Source organism: Fistularia commersonii, chromosome 16 (assembly GCF_037954325.1).
Source record: "Fistularia commersonii isolate RoL2024-O1a breed Wild chromosome 16, RoL_Fcom_v1.0, whole genome shotgun sequence".
Classification (NCBI taxonomy): domain Eukaryota; kingdom Metazoa; phylum Chordata; class Actinopteri; order Syngnathiformes; family Fistulariidae; genus Fistularia; species Fistularia commersonii.
Window position 1 is genome coordinate 17,886,233 of NC_141299.1, and position 21,268 is coordinate 17,907,500.

The following is a 21,268-nucleotide window of genomic DNA, read 5'->3' on the forward strand; positions in this document are numbered from 1 at the left end:
TGATTTAACCACAAAGGGCAACAACCCAGTTGAAATGGGCCCTCATCACGGTTTAAGGGGTCATCGACTCAAATGCCTCCTTAATAGGACCAAAATTTTGAACGCTGACTCAGCCAGCCAGCCAGACGGCCAGCCAGCCGTACATCCAGTGCCATCTTTTATTTCAGAAAATGTCCAGACCCGGTCCTAAAACAAGCGCGGGGGGGATGAAATGCCGTGGTTTGGTGTTCGTTGTGTTCATAAAGTTCCTCCGGCTGATCAATGCCGAACAGCCGAACAAGAGCAAGGAAGATCCACGTGACTGGAGTGAAGCCGACGGGAATATTGACAATGAATATTGGACGTTTCGTGTCCGCAAGATTGAATTCCATGTCATCTTAGTGGATTTAAATACAGTCTGTCAGCAGCGGATGAAGTCTTCTTTGAGAAGTCAAATCTGCGGTGACAAGTTAGCCAGGGATATTGACTGCGGCACCTGGTCTTTTCCAAAAGTCTGTTTATGTTGGCTGTGGTTTGCGTAGCGCGGTGATGCTTTTCTTCTCCTTTCAGCTGCTCCCTTCAGGGGTCGCCGCAATAAATAAACTCCCTCCATCTAACCCCGTTCTTTGGATCCTCTTCTCCCACACCGACTAACTTCTTCACCGACTAACCGTCCACTTTCGCTACGTCCATAAATCTTCTCTTTGGTCTTCCTCGAGGCCTCCTGCTTCCAACCTCAGCATCCTTCTACCCATACATTCACCATCCCTCCTCTTCACATGTCCAAACCATCTCAGTCCATCGGAGTGCCAGAGTGCTGTCATCAGAGTGCATTTATTTAATGTTGTAGAGGATTCTAGTCCCACAGCTATCAGTAAGGAAAGGGTCTTCCAGGTCTTCATCTGGCCACACTTACATTTCCGCTCTGAAAATCAGACAACTTCTTTTAAACTCCTCTTAAACCAGAAAACATGTCCTTGAGTTCACTTCCTAGTTTGACCTGTATTTATGAACAACATCATTGGAGTTTGTACTTTGACTCTGCCTTAACATTCCACCTGGTAACATACCCTGGTATGTGATTTGTGGAGGAACGTTCGAATATTTCGTCAATATTTTATCCTATTTAAGATCTGCGCATATTCATTTTGTCCACGCTGGGAGAAAAAACAAAATATAAGTTGGCATTTATTCTTTTTCGACTACGGGTTATTTAATCTGACTGATTGAGAATGGAGAAAGACCGTGTAGTGAAAAACTAGATGGGATAAAGAGGGCCTATGAGTCACTACAGAGTTGAAAAAAATAAAGTTGTATTACATATAAGTGCCCCATGATGATTATGTTGCTGTGACGGCATTAAAGCATGGAGTATTTTTCACAGGAGTTGTCATGTATTTATTTCAGCAAGGCACCAATCACTGAGACTGAACTCAAAGTCATTTTGGGAGGAACATTCGTTTGTTTCTATGTCGGTCCGTGTCGAAAAAAAAGGTCCGGAACTGTTTTCAGCTCACTACAACGGGGCAAGGAAAGTCTCATTAAATTTGAAAGAAAATCTGTTTAATACACCGAAGCATGCATTTTGACTTTGGCATCGGTGAGGGTTTGTTTGGAGCGCTTGGCTGTCGGAACAATTTCTCAACAGCTTGATTTTCATGCAACTTGATAAAGGGACCAAAGATGATCCGATCTAGCCTTCGGCAAAATATGTTCAAATAAATCTCTCCTTTTATTTTATTATTTTTCTTATTCTTAATAGATCTTGTCCTCAGTGTTTGTGTACGCAGGTATATCTGTGACAGTCGCGCTTGTTTCTTTTTTTTCAGAAACCGCTGCAGCCAGATATGGGCCACAATTCCCTCGCTAACTTCCAGATTGAGAAGAAAATCGGTCGCGGGCAGTTCAGCGAGGTGTACCGAGCCAGGTATCTGCTAGACAACACATCCGTGGCCCTGAAGAAAGTTCAGGTAAGTTACCGAAGTTATCTACCCTTCTCTGGATAGAGAAACACTGGTTAATATCTGTTTCTGAGCCACACATTACATGACATTACATTGCATTTGGCAGACGCTTTTATCCAAAGTGACTTACAATAGAGGACATAAGGACTGCAAATAACACTTGCAAATACAAGATGCACAAGAAATATACAGAACAGTGAGCTGGGGTTAATGAGTTTGTTTTTTTTTTTTTTTTGTTTTTGACAAAGACGTACACAAACGTACACATACACACACACACTGCATAGCCTAACTTGGTGCCTGACCTGATCTGGGGCAGCTCAAGAATCAGCGCAGTAAAAAGTCCTGAGAGAGAAAAGTTTTTACCTGTTTCTTGAAGGTAGAGAGAGATGATGCTAGTCTTGTTGCTTCCGGACGTTTGTTCCACCACTGAGGTAGTAGAACTGAGAACAGTTTTGCCTGAGATCGCTAACAGAAGAACACACCAAACAGAAGAACTATATCTTTGCAACACACTTATCAATATTACAAATGAGAATCATGGAATTATGTTTTTAAAATTGAGATTACTATTGAGTAAAGTGTCCTAAGCTGTGAAATAGCATTTGTTACGGTTGGATTTCTCTGTTAATATAAACTCTGCTAAAACAATCTTTGTCATAAGTAAGGTCTGTTGCCTCGTTTTCTTCAACGCAACGAGTCGCCTGATTGGCCGAAAGCTGCGGGCGTAACGTGCGCTCAGATCCCAAGAATAACGGCTCCTTGTTCATGGGATCTCAAAAACTTTCATTCGCACATCGCAACGTTAAGAATTAGATTGGTCTGCTTTTAGATACAACAAGCTTTCATTCGCAGCATGTCGTATGAAGTTGCAGTTGCGCTCGATGAAGATGCAATACCATAGAACATCACTGTGTGCGTTGTCTTTTTAAGTACACAACTACCGGATGTCAGTTAATCTATGAGTTTGCAGTTATGCTGGTGCAAGTGCAGTTAATGCACAGATGCATCCACACACACACACACACACACACACACACACTTGCCCAACACAGTGATAGGTGCCTGTTACTGAGATGGGAAACACCTGTCGTCACTGCAATGCCACTCTTCAAATAAAAGAAACCATGTTTTCTTTTAAGTGTCTTCTCTCCGCATTTTTCCATCTTACCATTTTTTTTGAATATGTCATAACACTTCTCTCTCTCTCTCTCCTTCTCGCTCCCTCTCTCCCTTTTGATCTCTTGATAGATATTTGACTTGATGGATGCCAAAGCTCGGCAAGATTGCATCAAAGAGATAGATCTCCTAAAGGTAAAGAACCAGAGAAGAGGGAGACGGCGTCATTCGCTGCACTCTGTTCTCTTAAGGTGCCTCAGCTGAGACCTTCCACCACAGGAAAACAATTGATCTGCACCAGACTGCTCGGGTTCGCTGGTGTGTTTGTGGGCACGTTTACGTCTGTTTCTCTGTGTGTTTGTGTCCTGCATGTTTATGAATGCAGATGCTTTTTTTTTTTTAGCAATTGTGCACACAATGTGAGTGTATGTGTGTGTGAGATTGTGAGGCTTTTCAATTAATGTGTATTGCTTTTTTTCCACCCTCATGTCTCTGAGCAAGGGCGCGTGCGTGTGTTTGTGTATTGGTTTACAAGGATTTGCCTGTTATATCCCTCCAGGCTCACATTGACTCCTTTTTTATGCCAAATATTTTTTCTGGTCCTTTTTAATAGCTAGGAACTCAGCAGCAGCAGCAGTAGCAGCAGCGCATCAGCATGTAAAACGGTCAAGCCTATGCATCTGTGTATGTTGTACCCCAGCCATTTCCTCACTTTTTGCTTTTCAAATTATTTTTTTTCAGTTAATTAATTTGCGCTACCGTTAAGTAAGCCTCCGCCAATGCTGATTAAAAAATTTTGATGGACAGATGATGGACAACATCTGGATCAAGATCCTAGAAATGTGTCAGACGTGCCTACGTTTGGGGGGTGTGTGTGTGTGTGTGTGTGTGTGTGTGTGTGCGTGCGTGCGTGCGCGTTAAAGCATTCCCGGTAAGATTTCCCGTCATATATGCAGCCTTCTACCGCTTGCGCGCTGCAGGCTGTTAGTGCATGTACAAATACTCATACGTATACATTAGGGAGAACAAGAAAACAAATTCAATTAATTTGTGCCACTCAAACACTTCAGCAAAGCTCCCGAGGCCAATCAAACACAGGAATATCAGATGCAGACAAGAGCCTGTAGAGAGACGCAATCTGAGTCGCGGATCCCCGACTTGATGGCACGAGACAGCGGGGTTCACCTCGATCGGGGTCTCGGACCTCCACGATGGGTCCGGTCGGGGTTAAATGTCGTTCTACCAGGTGACCAAGCTCCTCATAACCCATTCACATCTGCCTTTCCTTTGTCTCCCGTTTCTCCCCCATCCGAGGCTTCCTCTTCCTTCCTGTTGCTTTGTGTCCTTTTCCTTCCTCTCATTTCTTCAGCTCTCCAGCCTCGTTGCAACGTCACGCCACAAATCTGTTCTCGAATGCGTTTCTTTCTATCTTCTTCCCCCTCAGAGCTATTTACCCCCCCCTTTTTTTTTATTCTGAAAACCGATTGCTCGCGAACATGGAAGTTATGCCCAGGCCTTTGCTGCCCAGCCAGCCTGATAATAAAGGGCTGAGTGTGAGAGAGAGACAGTCCTGCCGCCTTCTCCCCCCCCTACTAGACAGGCCAACAGGAGACACAGCCAAATCAGAATAATGAGAGGCACACTGGCATGGACCAACTGGAATGACACACATACTTGAACACACACACACATACACACACACACACAAATGCACATGTTCCCTCACACTCACAGCCAGCCTTTCAACAGTCCTATTTGTTTGTTTGTCTGTGTGTGTTTGCGTCTGCTTATTCATCTGCATTTTCCTGTTCTGGCATGATGATTTCAACTTGAGAGTCTCACTTCTCAGCGCCCCTCTCCCCTCCCCTCCTCCCCAAATCCACCCAGATAGAAATGTTGTTTGGAAGAAAAGCTCGGTGTCTGCCAATCTGCTCCTTCTGAAATCCTTGCGGTCCCGATGCTGTGTATTTCCTCTGCTTGTGGTTCCTATCAAGTCTGGATCATACTGTGATGACTAATGATCTTCCCTAATCAGCAGTGAAAGTCCGTAATGATGTCTTGTACTTCAAGTGTATTTCTGTGTGTGTGTGTGTGTGTGTGTGTGTGTGTGTGTGTGTGTGTGTGTGTGTGTGTGTGTGTGTGTGTGTGTGTGTACACTTGTGCGCTTGTGTCCGTGCATGTCTCGGCACTGACAGGGCAATGACAGGCTGGATTGAACTTGATACTGGTATTATAATATATATGTATGTTTCCCTATGAAGGGCATTTAGAAAATAACATTTTTCACGAAAGGACAAATAATTTTTGTTTATTCGACGACTTCAAATATTAATAGATCCTCCTCATCGGATAAGGTGTGCTGGTAAATAAAAGAAGTCGTCTTCCGCCGCTCGGCGTGCCACCGGCTGAATTCCTATGAGTTTGTCATTCAATTTAAAAATACTTTTAAACCTGATTTACTACCGTGGATAATTTTGTACCATAAGGCTGCATCACTCGGTATCTTGTTCTGCTTTGAAACACATCACCAGCTCACCGAACATATCACAGAGTTTTGCATGATTAAGTAATTACACACACTGGTGGGACTCAGCCGGCGTATGTAATTACATAATCATGCAAACTTCCAAGATATTTTCCAAAGCACGATTGTTGTGCCGCAGTACGGCTTCCCTCCGTCATTTACATAAACATCTGCATGCGAACATATCTCAGCATTTCTCCGTATCATTCGCCCGCGGTTCACGCTATGGAAGAGGAGCGAGTTGGGTGGAAGGGAAGGGAAGGGAAGGGAAGGGAAGGGAAGGGAAGGGGGGCGACTTGTCATCACTCCCTGGCTGTGCTACAGTGTGGAGTCGTGTGGAACTGCCACTCTGAGCCAAAAATACATCTGGCAAGGCAGAGGACATGGAAGGGGGAAAGGAAGATGGAGACATAGGGATGGTAAAGAGGAAGCAGGCGGGAGAGACAACAGCGGGGGGTGTTGGTGGGGGATTGAGGGATGGAGTAGAGCGTGTAGTGTAGCGTACAGGACTGCACTGGGCTCTCCCTTCGCTTCTTCTCTGCGTCATTCAGAGCATGAACATTTCTTTAATCACGGAAGAGGAAGCGAAGCCGAGTGGAGGACGCGTGTCACGGCGCTCCGTCTGCCGGCATCGCAGCCGTCCCCACCCCCAACGTCACCACGCCGCTCAGCTCCATGTCTCTACATCTTTCCCTTCCCCTTCCCCTTTTCTATATCTCAGCTCACCTTGTTATTGTTTAGCTTCCCCCCCGCCCATCCTCCGGCTGCTGCCCTATCTCCATCATGTGTCACTGTGTCATATGTTTCTTTCCTCTCAGAGCACCTACTCCATCTCTGCCTCTTTTCCAGCTCTGGATGGATACAGTTTTTTTTTTTTTTTTTTGTTAACCGCCTTATTGACCAACCAACGGGAAGGAATCTCAGCCAAAGATGAGCTGGAGATTCTTGTTTTTCTGACTGTTAGCCATGTCAGCCTGGCAGGGGTGTGTATATCTTCTGCGTGTCTCACGCTGAAATAAATGTCTCGCTGGCAGACAGAGAGGAGAGGATATTTTGACATGTCACCGTGCTTTGTCACACTCGCAGGACAAAAACCTTCTCATTAATATCGAAACCGAATCTGGATTCGGTCGGGGGTTTGCGTCGCAAAACTTGTGACGTGAACCTTCGCTAGTCATCGTTACGCAAACACAAGCGTGTTATAAATTACGTAACGGTCCTAAAACAAAAGTGTCCGTTGAGTTTTATTGTTGTCCTTCTTTTGTCTTCCACAGCAACTGAACCACCCAAATGTGATAAAGTATCATGCGTCTTTCATAGAGGACAATGAGCTGAACATAGTACTGGAGTTGGCTGATGCTGGAGACCTCTCACGTATGATCAAGGTAAAAAAGCTGCACGTCGGCCGTGCAACAGCCTCACGCTGTTTTCGCCCGTAAGACCGTTTTCACAAGTTCACCGTAACGCGAGGAAGTACTTTTGCACAATTTATTCCAAAAAGCAAGACTGTCGATACATCAGGAGATGAAAATAACCGCAGATTTCTGTTGTTTTTCTTCTGTTATTTTACTTCTTCCTGATTATTGATACAGACGTACAAGAATTGATGAAAGCTTTAACGTCCCCTTTGAGGGTCATTTACTTTCACTTCCTTCAGTCAACATGAAACTTGAACCAGCAATGCAGACCAAGCAATTGGAGATTTAATGCCTGTCGTCGGGTCTGTTTTTATTGTTAATTCTTGGGACTGAAATCGATTCTAAAGACTGGAGCGCTTTGCAATTTGGGGGTCAATGAAGGGATGAAGCACCGCTAACCTTTGTTTGCACGAGTAGCTTAATTCAATCGTCCTGCATGATTGTTGAGATTTCACCACAACATTTTCACTCTTATTGTTAGACAGGGGTGATTTTAATATGGATCTAAAAAAGGTGATCCAAACAAAAATGGTACAGAAAAACAAGTGCAAAAGAAGCTAGCTGATGTCTGCATTTTCAGTGCTAGGAATAAAGATCACATTGTATCAGTGATGCTCGTTTGCTTGCCTACAACTTTGTGTTTAAAAAAAAAAAAGAAATAGTTATAATTTTCAGTGAAAATCACCAATTTTTGCAAAATACAGTTGTCTAGAACCCAATGGTTTTCAAGTTTAATATGTGAAACTGAATATATTATTTCCAAATATTCCATTCTTAAATGAACAGACTTTCATTCCATGGAAAATTTGCACTTCTTTCAAAACCACTTCGGCTTAATGGTATAATATCTAAATATTAATTTTTGAAGAAAACATCCACTTTGGGAGATAATTAATGTTTGTTTACGAATCACAGGGTGAATTCTTATTTTGCTTTCCAACTTTCTACCAGAATTTAATCCCCTTAAAAACAAGAAACCTGCAAAGTGCTCTTGAGATGACGCGCTTTGTTTAAGATCTGATTTCTCACAACAACGGTAACACAATCAGATGGCGACTGAATGACAATGAATCTGGAATGGCAGCATTTGGATATCCGTATTCTTTACTAGCTCAGTTAATACGAAGCCACGTGTTTGCATGAATGTAAATTTCTTCTTCCAGATCCCTCCCTTGCATTGTTCTGTCTGACCATAAAACAAAACCACCCAAAATAGATTTTCGGATTCTTACTGAAGGACACATTTCTGGCCCCACGTGCTGCTCGACAGTTGTTTTTTAGCCTTCGGAGAGGGGGGGGGGGTAAAGGTCTGACGTGTCGGACCCTCCCCGCCACCTTCCAGACCGCTGATGTAGCCTTGTAGAAATGACGGAATGCAGGCAGGGGGTTTGAATGTTGTCGGTTAATATTGGATTCTGGCTACCTGAATCATCAAACCCTCACTGAAACCAAAAACCAAATCATAAAAGGATTCCTGGAACTGTCTGCAACCCCGGTGGTGTGAGGCCATCTGCCCCTGACTGGAAAAAGGATGATGTGATGAAGTGCATGGTGATTAATAAGTGTAATATTCCACATGTTGGGTAACTGCATTCACAAAGCTCACAGTACCTGATTTGAATAGTATGTTTTCATAATGTGGCACTTGTTACCTTGCTATATTATGCTAATGAATAGTAGCATAAGATATTCTCTATACTTGTGTGGAGAAAAGTTTGGAGTCGCTTCCATGAATCTACCGACACAATTGCATTATCGTTCGAGAAAAACTCCCCCGTCGCCAATCTTTGCGTTAAATGAGATGATGAGATGAGAACAACTTTATTTATCCCGAAGGAAATTGTTGTGCCAGAGTTTCAAGTAAAAACATAACAGTAATAGATAATAGTAGAAAGGAGCAAATGTATCTGGAGACCATTAGAAATTCAGGATTTGCTACAACACCATCAGTGATTCACAATAATGTAGAGGCTTACCTTATTTCTGTCACGTCCTGTCTGAAAAAATAAAATAAACAAATAATAACTAGAATCATCGGGACACTGGAGATCGGATCAAAACAGTGACAACTTTGTCGCAGGTGTATCTCGAGATGATCCGTTAGGCTTCCTTTTTTACTAAAATAAAATCAGAAAAAAATTAACTAACATACGGATCTCTTTTTTTTATACATCTTGAAACAAATCTGGGGGAAGGCCGACATTTTAGCTCGCGCACAATAGCTGGAATCTTGTAATATACAGCAATAACTCACTAGTTAACCATATCTTAGACATTGATACGGAGGCTTTACAGTGTCTTTTTTTTATTGAAACAGGGATTGAAGAAGGAACATGGTTGTTCAAAGTTGTAGCAATTACATCCCAGGCTCAGTCTGTTATTCGTCTTTGAGTCCAACCAGAGCCTCAGTTATTATAAAACCTGCCAGTATAGCAAATTAGTGGTGTGCATATAAAAAGTCTGGTCTCTCCCATGCATAAATGATGCAGCAGCGTTGTATCAGCACAGCTCGACAAGCTGTTTGCAGTCATACTCAGCAGCTCCACATCCGCACAGTTCAACACAGCAAATTAGGAGAGGCGAGGATTAGTGGTACAAGAGAGTGAACATGGCAGGCTGAACACGCACACGTGTGTGTGAACGCTCACGCACGCGCACACACACACACACACGGTTTCCCACAGAACACATTCAGTATGGCGTACTGTGTAAGCAAAGGGTTTGCAGATGCCACCGTGGAAAAATAAAAATGAATGTTCAGAGATGCACTTAGCTGAGACGGCAACCTGAACGAGGCAAGGGAACAAAAGTTTCAGGAGCGCCGCGATCTCGGCGGAGCTAGCGGGGATCCCGCTCGGATTCGGGCCGCCGTCTCCGCAGATGTTGACGGGAAACACCGTCACACATGAAGCCCACGTCACTTCTCTGAGATGTTCTGGTCGGCTTCTGAATCATTTGTTCGTCGGCAGTCCGGAGGTGGTTACAAGGACATATTTCCCCATTTCCCCCGGGGTGCAATGTGAAGTAAACCCATTGGTACATTGTGCCATTTGTAAAAGTCTACCCCCTCGCATGAACTTAACATCTTTTATTCCTTCCTATTTCTGGTCCCCCACACCGTTCTCTTCTCTCCTCCTCCATTACTTTCTCTCTGACCATCTCAGAATTCAAATGAAATCAAATGGTCCTTGATTTGCATGCACTTACAGAATATTGCATGTGCAGTGTTTGCTGTTAAAGGCATGGAGAAGAGGGTGGTGGTGGTGGTGGTGGTGGTGGTGGGCGTCTATGTGCTCCCCCATTGACATCAAACAGTCTTCTGATATGGAAATGGGAGGGCAAAGGAAGAATGGCTCCTCACTCTAGCTTTGTTTGGATGTAGGCCAAGGTCTATCTCTCCCTCTTTCCATCTACCTCGAACACTCTTTCTTCCTCTCACACTTTTCTCTGTCTCTTACCATCAACCGTTTTCTTTCTTCACCCCTCCCTCTCTCTCTCTGTATTTCACTCATTGTGCCGGTCCTGCTCGTTTCCCTCAGTTATCCCTGACCTCAGTGGAGATTGCACGGCTCTACCATCTCTCCTCCTTGTATACAAAAACAGAAGCTAAATATTGCAGCGTCATGAGAGGAGTAGCAATATTGATATCGTAACTCCGAATACAATCGTGCTTTTGCTCTAAAGATGGAGATTTAAGGACACTCGGTGCCGTTGAGGCTCACCGACTAGATGGACGTGTGTGTTTGTGACATTGTTCCGGCTCAGGGAGAGACGTCAGTTAACGTGACATTTAACAGAATTCGAGCGAGAGCATAGTAGCGATGCCTGTTATATTTAGTCGTCTCGCTGTCATTGCGGCGTGCGGTCGACTGAGAGGTCTTCGTCACACCGGGGTCTCGCAAGGTGAATCTTCAGCGATGATCTTGGAAAGAGGGACCAATTCAGACGCATACAAGGGACAGCATTGTATTTATAACGGAGCCTACAGGCGGATGTTTGCTTGTTGTCATTTGAGACCAACGACCGATCCCGCAGATCGGATCGATGGATACTTAGAGGAGACGGCCAGCGAGTCGTGGCGTCCATCAGAAGACGGAGGTCGACGGCGAGGAATGAAGCTCGGTATTCCTGCTCCAACCGCCTGGAACGATGTCAGACCTCCAACCGATATTTAAGAGCTCAGCTGCCGTGTTGAAGACTTCTCCAGAGGAATGACTTTGGTTTGTGCTCGAAGCGCTTTGGGATCGGTTTGATTTTTGCAGATTTTTTCATCTCGCTCTGATTTACAAACACTCTGAGACCGGATTACCGTCTCTCTGTGGGACATACGGGGACGGCGATCCGATCTCGGTGCGGAGCATCGCCGTCATCGCGCAATCTACGCTGAGGTTCGACCGTCCACGTTTCTTCTGGAACAGCAAACGCAAATATCCAGTGATTTTGAATAAAAAAGCAAGCTGAAACTGGTGAAGCTAAATCAACAATACCTTGATAGTTCAAATCAGTTCAAATAGTTCAAATCAGGTCAGAAAAAATATTCTGACATTTATCCATAGTCTGGATGACAGTACTTTGCGGGCAGAGTAACTTTGTCACAAAATGAATTTTTATCATTTACATTTCAGTTAATTAACATGTATGGTGGCTTAGAAAATTAGTTTCACTCTCAATCTTCCTTTCTGATTTAATGTGTGCCCAGAGCTCTCAAATTAGAGAAAAGAGAAAAGACTTCTCGAATTGCAAATAGCTAAGTGTTAATGTAGGGATTGTATAATCACTTATATTTTCGCATGATCAAATTTTGCACATAATCTTCCCTCATTATTGTTCAAATGGCAGCGGGCTGACGTTAAACGTATGCCAGGCGTGTTACACTTTACCACCGAATGAGTTAAAAGGCACTGTTTAAAGTTGCTCTTGAAACTTTCGGTCGACGTTAGCATGAGTGGAACGTGCGCTCAGTGGTTCCGCATGCAGGGAAACCAACGTGCACACCTCGCGGGTAAACAACTGCTCCATTACTATTCGCTTCAACCGATATTGAAGAGGGCCGTTATTGGAGGAGCCCATTTCTTCTCTGAAGATTTTTTTTTCTTCCCTCGCAAACCTTCACGTTAGGTTTGACACTCATGGAATTAAATTGATTAAATCCATGTAGGTATCGGGGTTAATTACTCTTTAAATGGGTTTGCCTTTTCCCCGTAACATTCAGGGAAAGTGAAAATGTTAAGCGTCTAATATTGTCTTTGCTGTTGGCATTGCCCAGAGTCATGTGCAGTCGATGAAACTTATCTTCTGCGAGTGCGGTGTTGTTTTTTTTTTTTTTTTTTTTGCGTCTAACTTTTCATTTTTAATTAAAACAATCCATCGATCAGATCATTATCGCTACAGCTCGTCCTGCACTCGGGGGTCGGAGGAGCTTGGGGAGAGAGGTGGGGTTCATCTCGGACGCCCGCCGGTCAATCACAAGGCCGCACATAGAGATGCGCAACCATTCAGCCTCTCATTCTAACGTCGTGCAGAGACCAGCAACCATCTGGACCATCCGGGGTCCCCAGTGAACCTCCGCCATGTGTTTGGATGGTGTGGGAGTGGGGAAAACTCCGCACAAGATGGCGCCGCGTCGGAATCGAACCCGGGCCTTCTTGCTGTGAGGCAGATGCTCTCAACAGCTGCGTCATCGTGCTGCCTCAAATAAAAAAAAAAAAAAGCCAAGTAAATATATATTCATTGCCTTTGTCAAAGTCTGTGTACATTAGGGAATTAATTTAGATCAAAAAGCTCAATTATCAGAAACCTCTGTTTCTGCGTTCAACCTGTAGGTTCTTTCAAAATTTACTATTGATATTTTGACGGCAGCTTTTACATCTGTTGTTTTATGTCCATCTCTTCAGTTTTATTATTTAAACTGAATGCTCTTTTCATGTCAAACAAAGGTATCATTGCCCCGAGTTGGCTCATGCTTCTGATGTCGCACATCTGGTTCGAATTCCAGCAACATCTACATGAACGGTGCTATATAAATCAATCTGCCCCTCCATGTTTGTAATTACAAGGGTGGAGGTTTGCTCAGAATTTGTGGTGACTTGCAAAGGTGCCTGGGTTTTAGCCTTTCTATAAACATTAGAGACACACATACATATAGTTAGAGGCAAGGATTTCAGCCACGCTAAGAAAAGAAGAATGAACACCGTAAAGGTGTTTCTGTTTTCTTCATCAGCGGGAGCAGACATGTAGGTTTTCTAGAATCATCCTTGTGACCCGATGAAGCCGCCGCTCCTCCTCGTCCTGTTTTTCCTCAGCGAAAGACTTCGTTTACCAATTGAAGCAAACAAAGGTTTGATTTTCCAACGGAAAAACTCCCCGCCGAGGAACTCTTGAAGGGGGTTTATGGAATAGTTTCATTTCTCGCTTGAAGAAAGGGAAGCAGGCGTTCCATTTATAGTTGAGAGAATGTTATTTCCCAAGTTTGGCTCATCATTTCTCAATTAAAAGCTAATATTTCATTAATTGAAAATAATGATTTGTGTTTTATCTTTCAAACGAGGCAGAGAATCTGCATTCCTGCCTGTGAATTGTCTGTTTGCTTACACGGAGCAATGTATCCGCCAGTTATAAATATTCATGTCACATTCGCGACGTAACATATTGTATTTAAAACGCTATTGATAATAAATCCACGCATATCTTACACAGTGACGCTCCACCATAGAACCCGAATGCACGGCGGACCTTTAGCTGCAAGAAGCCACAAGTCTTCAAAACACAGCAGGTGTAATATGATCATAGTAGAGATGAAACAAAAAAAAAAACACCTTTATCGCCTGAAAAACACACAGGTTGCTCGAGCATGTTGCTGTAAATCAAAGCCCGTCTTCGTTTTTAAAAACAGATTATGGGAGAAATTATTTAAATGAATTTGAAAAAAAAAAAGATCAAAAAGAGTCGGTGCTGCTTGTGGGCTGGGTATGTGATATACAGCAAGGAAGTTATTGCTTTTACAACCCAGCCGGTGTAATTCGGCGTCTAGAACAATTAACAAGTAACTAACAGGAAGAAACGGACTCGACACTCCCCGTGTAACGATTTGGGTTTCTTGTTATCTCCCATGATTTAACACAGGATTTGCAGCAGGCATTCAGTCCCATCTAATGAAAGTGTAAAAACTTAACACAGATTTTCTATCGGAGGCCGTGGAGGGGGGCAGACAGCGGTGTAACATTCTACCTGCTAATTAGTGCTAATGTACAAAATGACTATAGAATTTCACCTGGAAGACACCCCTGCATGGGTTTCTTTGACGATCTGTTGCACATTTCACAGCCGCTCGTCAAGCGGAGCGCGGAAAACTCTGGAATACTCCGTTGTGAGGAGCCGACTGGTGCTTCACCATCGCGGCGACATCACTCACCCGCCCTTTGAAGAAGACATACCCTTAATCACCCCCCAAATTTAATCCCCTGTGAACCAATAACCTCCGTGAGAGTCGGGACACCTCAGCACGGGCTCCTCTTAAACCAAAGAAGGTCATTTGACTACGTCCAGTTCTGTGACTCCCGCGCCTGGAAGTTCTCCGTCGGCGGCCGGGATGTGTGTGTGTCCTCAAAATAGATATTAAATCAAACGGTCGACACCGTTGTGCTTTGCAGTCGACGCCCCGTTTCACCATCTGCATAAAGGGGACGACGGCCGGACGGCGTTTCCTTCAAACGTCTCGCCTCTCCGAAGGTTCATCCAGCTGGTAGAGCTGGTTGAAAAATGATATTTTCAGCTAATTTGTCAGGAGCAAATTAGAAAAAAAAAACACCTGTGGGGGGAGGCTGTGAAATGAATCCCTCCCCACTTCGCTTCTGTTACTCCAGAAAAGTCATAATTTATGACTCTGTTTAATTACCCACTTTGTAACTTCAAAGTGACACAAAGTATACCTTGGGATAACCATATACCAAACGCATAAAGCGGGTTACTTAGGGTCTGACAAATGAGCAAACTTAGTTCCATGTAGGATATGTATTTCCAAATGACAAGTTATTTGGACGTTTTGAGACTTTAGCGGCCGAACACTCTCCGTTTTGTTCTTTTGAGCTGGAACTCCAGATTGTCACTCCTTCTATTGGTGTCGGGCCCGAGAGCGACTCCGTCCGACGGCTCCGCTCTCGCCGCTTGTTTTAGTGAAGGACCTCCAGACTCCACGGATCTGCTCGGCCCTCAAGAATAAACAAACTGGAAAAACAACTTAAAGTGTGGGCCACCGCTGTACCTAGCGAAAGAGCTGTGTGCCAGATGGAAGGGGTTTTTGGAAGGTACCACAAATTTCTTCTTTGTTCCCGAGAGTGCATGTGCTTTCCATTGTAGGCAATAGAGAAAATGAGCCGAGGCTCGGTTAGGCGAGGGACGGAATGAGAGGAGAGCGGTCTGGGTCCCATTAAAAGTGGAGCCACAGAGCGGGGGACCGAGAGTGGGGATGAATCCTTTATTGGCGCTCACAGACTAAAAAACCTTGCTACCGTCTTAAAATTGTATTGCGTGCAGTACAAAACAGCGTTTGATTCCCATAAAAATGCTTTATTCTATGCTCTGTGTGTGTGTGTGTGTGTGTGTGTGTGTGTGTGTGTGTGTGTGTGTGTGTGTGTGTGTGTGTGTGTGTGTGTGTGTGTGTGTGTGTGTGTGTGTGTGTGTGTGTGTGTTTCCTTCCCTCTTGTAGCACTTTAAGAAGCAGAGGAGACTTATCCCGGAGAGGACAGTGTGGAAGTACTTTGTCCAGCTCTGCAGCGCGCTCGAACACATGCACTCCCGGAGAGTCATGCATAGAGGTAGCATTGATACGTCCACACACACACACACACACACACACACACACACGTTTTTCATAGATTTAAGCACGACCATAAACACATGCAAATCAACAAAACCTACAGAAAAGAATGGTACATTTTTATCTTTAGGGACTGTTTTGAAAAGTGAAAAAGTAATTCAGTGCATTGTATCAATAAGAATATATGTAAATGTAATTTTAATATTAATTGAAATCCGTTCTTTGACGTAACATATATTTGTCGTAAAGCACGGCACCATTTACAATATGTGGCGTATTCCGATTTAATTAAGCCTCCTATTTGTTTGTGTATTTTTTTTTTTTTTTCTGTTTTGTTTACTCGGTGTGGTTTGCACAATTGACAGAAAAAAATTGTACCCAATAAATCCCAGTAACTGGATGAAGAAGTTTGAGTGTCGTGCACGCTGTGGGCAGCCTTTCTGAGGTGTCAAAGCAACGGCAGATGCCCGACGACACACTCGCATCAGCTCAGTAATTTCATCCGTCATAGCGAGGTCGGCTAACGGGCAAAATTATAGCTGCAATACACCCGAAAAATGATTCGTGTTTCGAGATTACACACACAAACACACACACGCAGGCTAGCCGAGAATAGCAGTTAGAACAAGACTACGTCCAGTTCAAAACAGGGGGCTTAAACGTTGGTGTCGGGCAAAACATAGACCAGAGAACACAGTGTTAATGGCCTCACATGCTTTCAATAGGTCCCAGTCAAATGAAGTCCTGGATTCATATGTGCAGCCTCTCTTTCGTTCTCTCTCTCGTACAATTCCAGCTACAGGTGATGTACTTCCGCTGGACTGTCTCTGATTAGTGAACAGGGACACTAATGAACCCTGAGCTCTGAGCTTTAACGACCTCTTAACAGAGAATGCCCGTTCAAAAAGCGGCTTGCGCTTTTACGGAAGCAGTAAATTTCAAAGGCCGACGTGGGTCACGTTGATGTTACTGTCGAGGCAGCGATAGAAATCATTTTTTCTCAACATGTAATGTGTTAATCCGTCGGTGTCATTTAAACCATTGCGAGGAGAAGGAAAATCACCGCATTGATTAATTGTTTCACAGATTTAATCATACGTATGATCATATACCTGTACCGCCGCAAAGTCTTCCTAGTCGGTAACAAACTAAACGACTTTTTTTTTTTCTTTTTCTCTCTTTTCTTTGCAGATATCAAGCCGGCCAATGTATTCATCACAGCTACAGGAGTGGTGAAACTGGGAGACCTGGGACTGGGACGCTTCTTCAGCTCCAAAACCACCGCTGCTCACTCACTCGGTACATCACAGTAGTCTTTTATATGCTCGGAAATATATAATGAAAGTCACACTCCGCTTTTGGACACGCAAATGCACGGGCAGACACACACACTGGCACGCACACACACACACACACACACACACAGGTCCCACCCCCCTCTCCAGTTATCACCTGCAGTTGGATGTGTTTCATTAGGTATGGTGAGACCGGAGCCATGTGTCACACAGCCATGCAGCCTGATCCCAGTTGTGCCCTGCACCTTCATAGGCCACTTAGCTGCTTCCTGTTGCCTTGACCTTTAACCCTTACGCAGATGAATGCCGGCCAGAGAGGTTTGACACACAGCACCGATTGTGACTGTGCGCCGTAAAACAAGCCGACAAACTTTACAATCCGGGGTTATTAATGGCAGCAGAGGGTTTGCCTGTCACTCATGCAAAATCACCGACCCGCAGCATTTTTCCTCTTTTTCTTTTTGGGCGAAGCCGTAGATTTTTATATAGGATTTGAGATTCATCAAAATACCTGGGATTGTTGTGTGAAGACTAAAACAAAAAAAAAAAAAAAAAAAGAGGGTGTTCAGAACCCAAGAAAATCTGCCAGAAATGAGCCACATATTGATTTATACTGAATCTTTACAAGTGGAGCCAATAAGCTGAGACATATGGAGACATTTATAGATAATCTATTTCCTTTGAAAAAGACTTAGATATTTGCTTCTCTTTAAAGGATAAATGGGGTTTATCATAACTGCACACCGAGACCCCTCCCACACACACACGCACACACACACACACACACACACACACACACACACACACACACACCTCTTCCTCACTTCAAAGGTGTCTCAGTGTTTAAAACAGTAGCTTACCTCTCCAACAATTTGTTAGCTGCCTGTCTGACTCACCCCCCCTTGCGTCTGTCCTTCCGCTTGTGTTTGTCAGCGTCACGGCCCGGAACGCTGTAAAGACGCTGAAGTTAAACCACGCCAAATTATCCCGTGAGGTATCTGGAGCCTCCCTTGAAATCATCAAAATCGCTGGTATCTGGAGACGCGCTGGTTCTTCTGATTGTAAATAAGTTTCAATTCAACCCCAAAAAAAAGGCAACGCGGATTTCAAAAATAGACACTTTACGCTGTAATATTTAACCAACAATATTAAGCATCCTCAAGATGCTTTTCATTGTACAGCAAAATGCCTCTTTACTCATATTACGTGTTCTTGTCTGTGATGACCACCTTTTATATCGGTAAATATTTGTAGATTGTGCAAGTGCGGACAAGTTGTGCCCGAAGTAGCAATTGAAACCAAAAATCATCGCCCACTAAAGTCAACAGTAGTATTTTTGTGTCCTAAAAAATGAATATAAAAAAAATAAACAGTTTTTACTCTTCACACTACCCCATCAAGTACAAAACTGAAGTTTGCTACTTTCAGTATTCGTCCGTTCAGTCTCAAGTCAGACTCTTTCTTTTCTCGGTGTAATTATCCGACCGTCTTTAAATTGATCTTGCGACGTCTTAGGTGGTAAAACACACTGACGGATACGATGTAAATCGCGTCCCTGAAGCCGATAGTGATTGTTTCAACTTTTCATACTGAGACTCACGGAGGAGGAGTCGCTCCGAGTCCTGCAATATACAGAAAAAGTAGTTCAATAGTCAAAAAAAAAACCTGTCATTCACACAGTGTCACTTCCCTATGCTAACTGCTATTACCACAAGCAGCCTGCTATTCTCAGCCTCTGTAAGGCAACAGCCCAGCCTTTGGAAAAGTGTGAATCACATGATCTTCCCTCCTCGAGCCGTATCTTCGGAGGCGCCTGCAGTGCCGGCGGAGCGGGTGAAAAACAGCGTCTGAATGGCTCGCCGTAACGTTGAGTCCACAGCACCCTCTTTAGGCCGACCGAGGAGAGGCAGCCTCGGCAGCCGAGGGGTCACGCCGAACGGCGGAATGGGCTCGGGTGAATCCGTCTCCGTGCTTTCCAGGGAATCGCACGGTGGAATCGGGTCGAGACCTCGTTTTTACTTGCATACCTGAAGCGTCGCGTCGATTATCTGGTAACGAAACCCGCAAATGCCTCGAGCGGCAGCAACCGGCACTCTTTGAGACGTCTCGGGTCAGTATTGTCGTTTTTTTTCCTTTTAATGTAAACAAATAAATTACCTATAAGCCCATCTCCATCACATTTTCTGGCTACAAAAAACCTGGCAGCGTTTAAAAGACTTAAATGCCGTCAATAAAACCGAGAACTTCAGCAAAGCAATTCATTACGGAGCCGTTTTATCCGTGCGTGTCGTCTCCGTTTGTTTCACATTTCCGGTCCTTCTCCACCCCCTGGTGCGTCCGGCAGGCCGGCCAGCGTTTGCGTGGAGCTTCCACCTCCTGCAGACTCAAGCGCACCTGCTGCATCCTCTCTGCTCCAGCGGCTGACGCCACATCTTCCCTCTGTTACCTCCCCACACTTTTTATCATCACATTTAATGCCACTTCCCTCCTTTTTTTTTTTAAATAAGCAAAATGTAAACCGAATGTCGCTTTTTTTTTTTTTTTTTTTTTTTCGCGAAAACAACCTACCGTGGAGTCAGACTCGACGATAAACCCTGTTCCCCCCTTGTGGCGGCTTTCAGTGACGGATTTCTCTGGTGCCCTTTTCTTCGTCACTTATCAGTTCTGCACCTTACTTGTTCCAACGTCCCAACCTTCTCCGCTGCCCTTCCACCAACCCAGGCGGGAGGGATGGGTGAGAGACCGAGAAAGAAAAAGGTGCGGGAAATCTAGAAGCAGAGAACAGAAGACGGGAGAGTGAATACAGGGTGAGACGAGGAGGCAACACGTTGGGTAAAGAAAGGAAGAACGGGTGACAAATAAACAGGAAAAAGGAGGAACGTACTCGTGGGAGAGAAAAGAATCTGACAGACTGACGGGAAAAGAGAAAGCAGTGCAAAAGAAAGTTAGAAAGAGCAGAGTAGGAAAAGGGAATATGACAATGTGACAGAGGAAGAGGTTTGAGAGCGCAAGAGTGAGAGCAGAGGATGGAAAGAAAGAATGTAAAGGAGTGTGTGTGTGTGTGTGTGTGTGTGTGTGTGAGAGTGTGTACACAATTGCGCACCAACGTGGTTCTGTAATGAGCCCAGCCACCCAGCTGAAGAGTAGAGCAGCGTGGTGGAGCTGAGATGGAGGTCCAGGCTTACAGCCTGTCAGCTCCCAGGCTTTCAACTCAGCCGCTCAGCAACCCAGTCTCTCTCTCTCTCACACACACACACACACACACACACACACACACACACACACACACACACACACACACACACACACACACACACACCGTTTTTTTTTCATCTTGCACACATTTCCACGCACATTGTGAGACAATCTCTTTGTCTCTTATACAGACGTATGTGCACGTGGAGATACGCCCGCTTGTATGTTGGCTGAAAGCATGCAAACACGGCAGGACGGAATCGTGAAGTCTTTTTTTTTTTTTTTTTTTTTTTGCAACACGCGTGAAGACGAAAAATGCCGCACACGTCGGGGGAGTACGTGTCGTCACTCACGCGCGAGCTTGGCAAATCACATCGAGTCTCCGGAAGACATCTGAAAAATAGGCGTACGGGCTTCCGGTAAATAGATAACAAAAGGCAAAAATGCAGATATAATCCTTAAAAGAACCAGCAGCTAGCCAATTGGCAGTAATATATACTATAATGTACCTGCAATTAACACCTGTAATGAGGAAGGTGTTAACGAGGAGGAAAATAGAGACGCGGGGTAACATAAATAACAACTGGAGCCAAACCGGAGCGGGAAATAATAACGGCGATTCGGACGTATGTTTATATAAATGCTCGGTTTTCAAGAAAGCGGTGAAATAGAGAGTCGTAGGTGAAAAGTGACAGTGCGTGAGAGGAATCGGCAAGGAAACCGTGGGAGCGCCAGGGCATACAAAGACGGCGAGGACTACGAGTCCATAAAAATACGTGAGATCTGAGGTTGTGTGAATTCCAGTCTGGCGCTAGAATGAGAAATTTGATCATAACAGTATAGCGGCCGGCAGAAACGCACTTCCTGTTTAAATTTATCAAAAGTAAGAGCGGAGTGGATTATAAAGATTCAATCCGTTAATGGTAGCGTTTGAACTCTCTGTGTTTAAATTGACCCCT

General features: G+C 44.3%; 1 protein-coding gene across 1 annotated transcript in view; it reads left to right on the forward strand.

The window, feature by feature from the left end:
• The window catches only part of nek7 (NIMA-related kinase 7), a 66,971-nt gene that overhangs the window by 28,906 nt on the left and 16,797 nt on the right, over nucleotides 1-21,268 (forward strand). Inside the window, exons 3-7 of the mRNA XM_086162246.1 lie at nucleotides 1,809-1,949; nucleotides 3,195-3,257; nucleotides 6,861-6,971; nucleotides 15,709-15,817; nucleotides 17,011-17,118. Of these exons, the coding sequence (XP_086018372.1) occupies nucleotides 1,809-1,949; nucleotides 3,195-3,257; nucleotides 6,861-6,971; nucleotides 15,709-15,817; nucleotides 17,011-17,118 (532 nt within the window). The remainder of the gene's footprint in view (nucleotides 1-1,808; nucleotides 1,950-3,194; nucleotides 3,258-6,860; nucleotides 6,972-15,708; nucleotides 15,818-17,010; nucleotides 17,119-21,268) is intronic.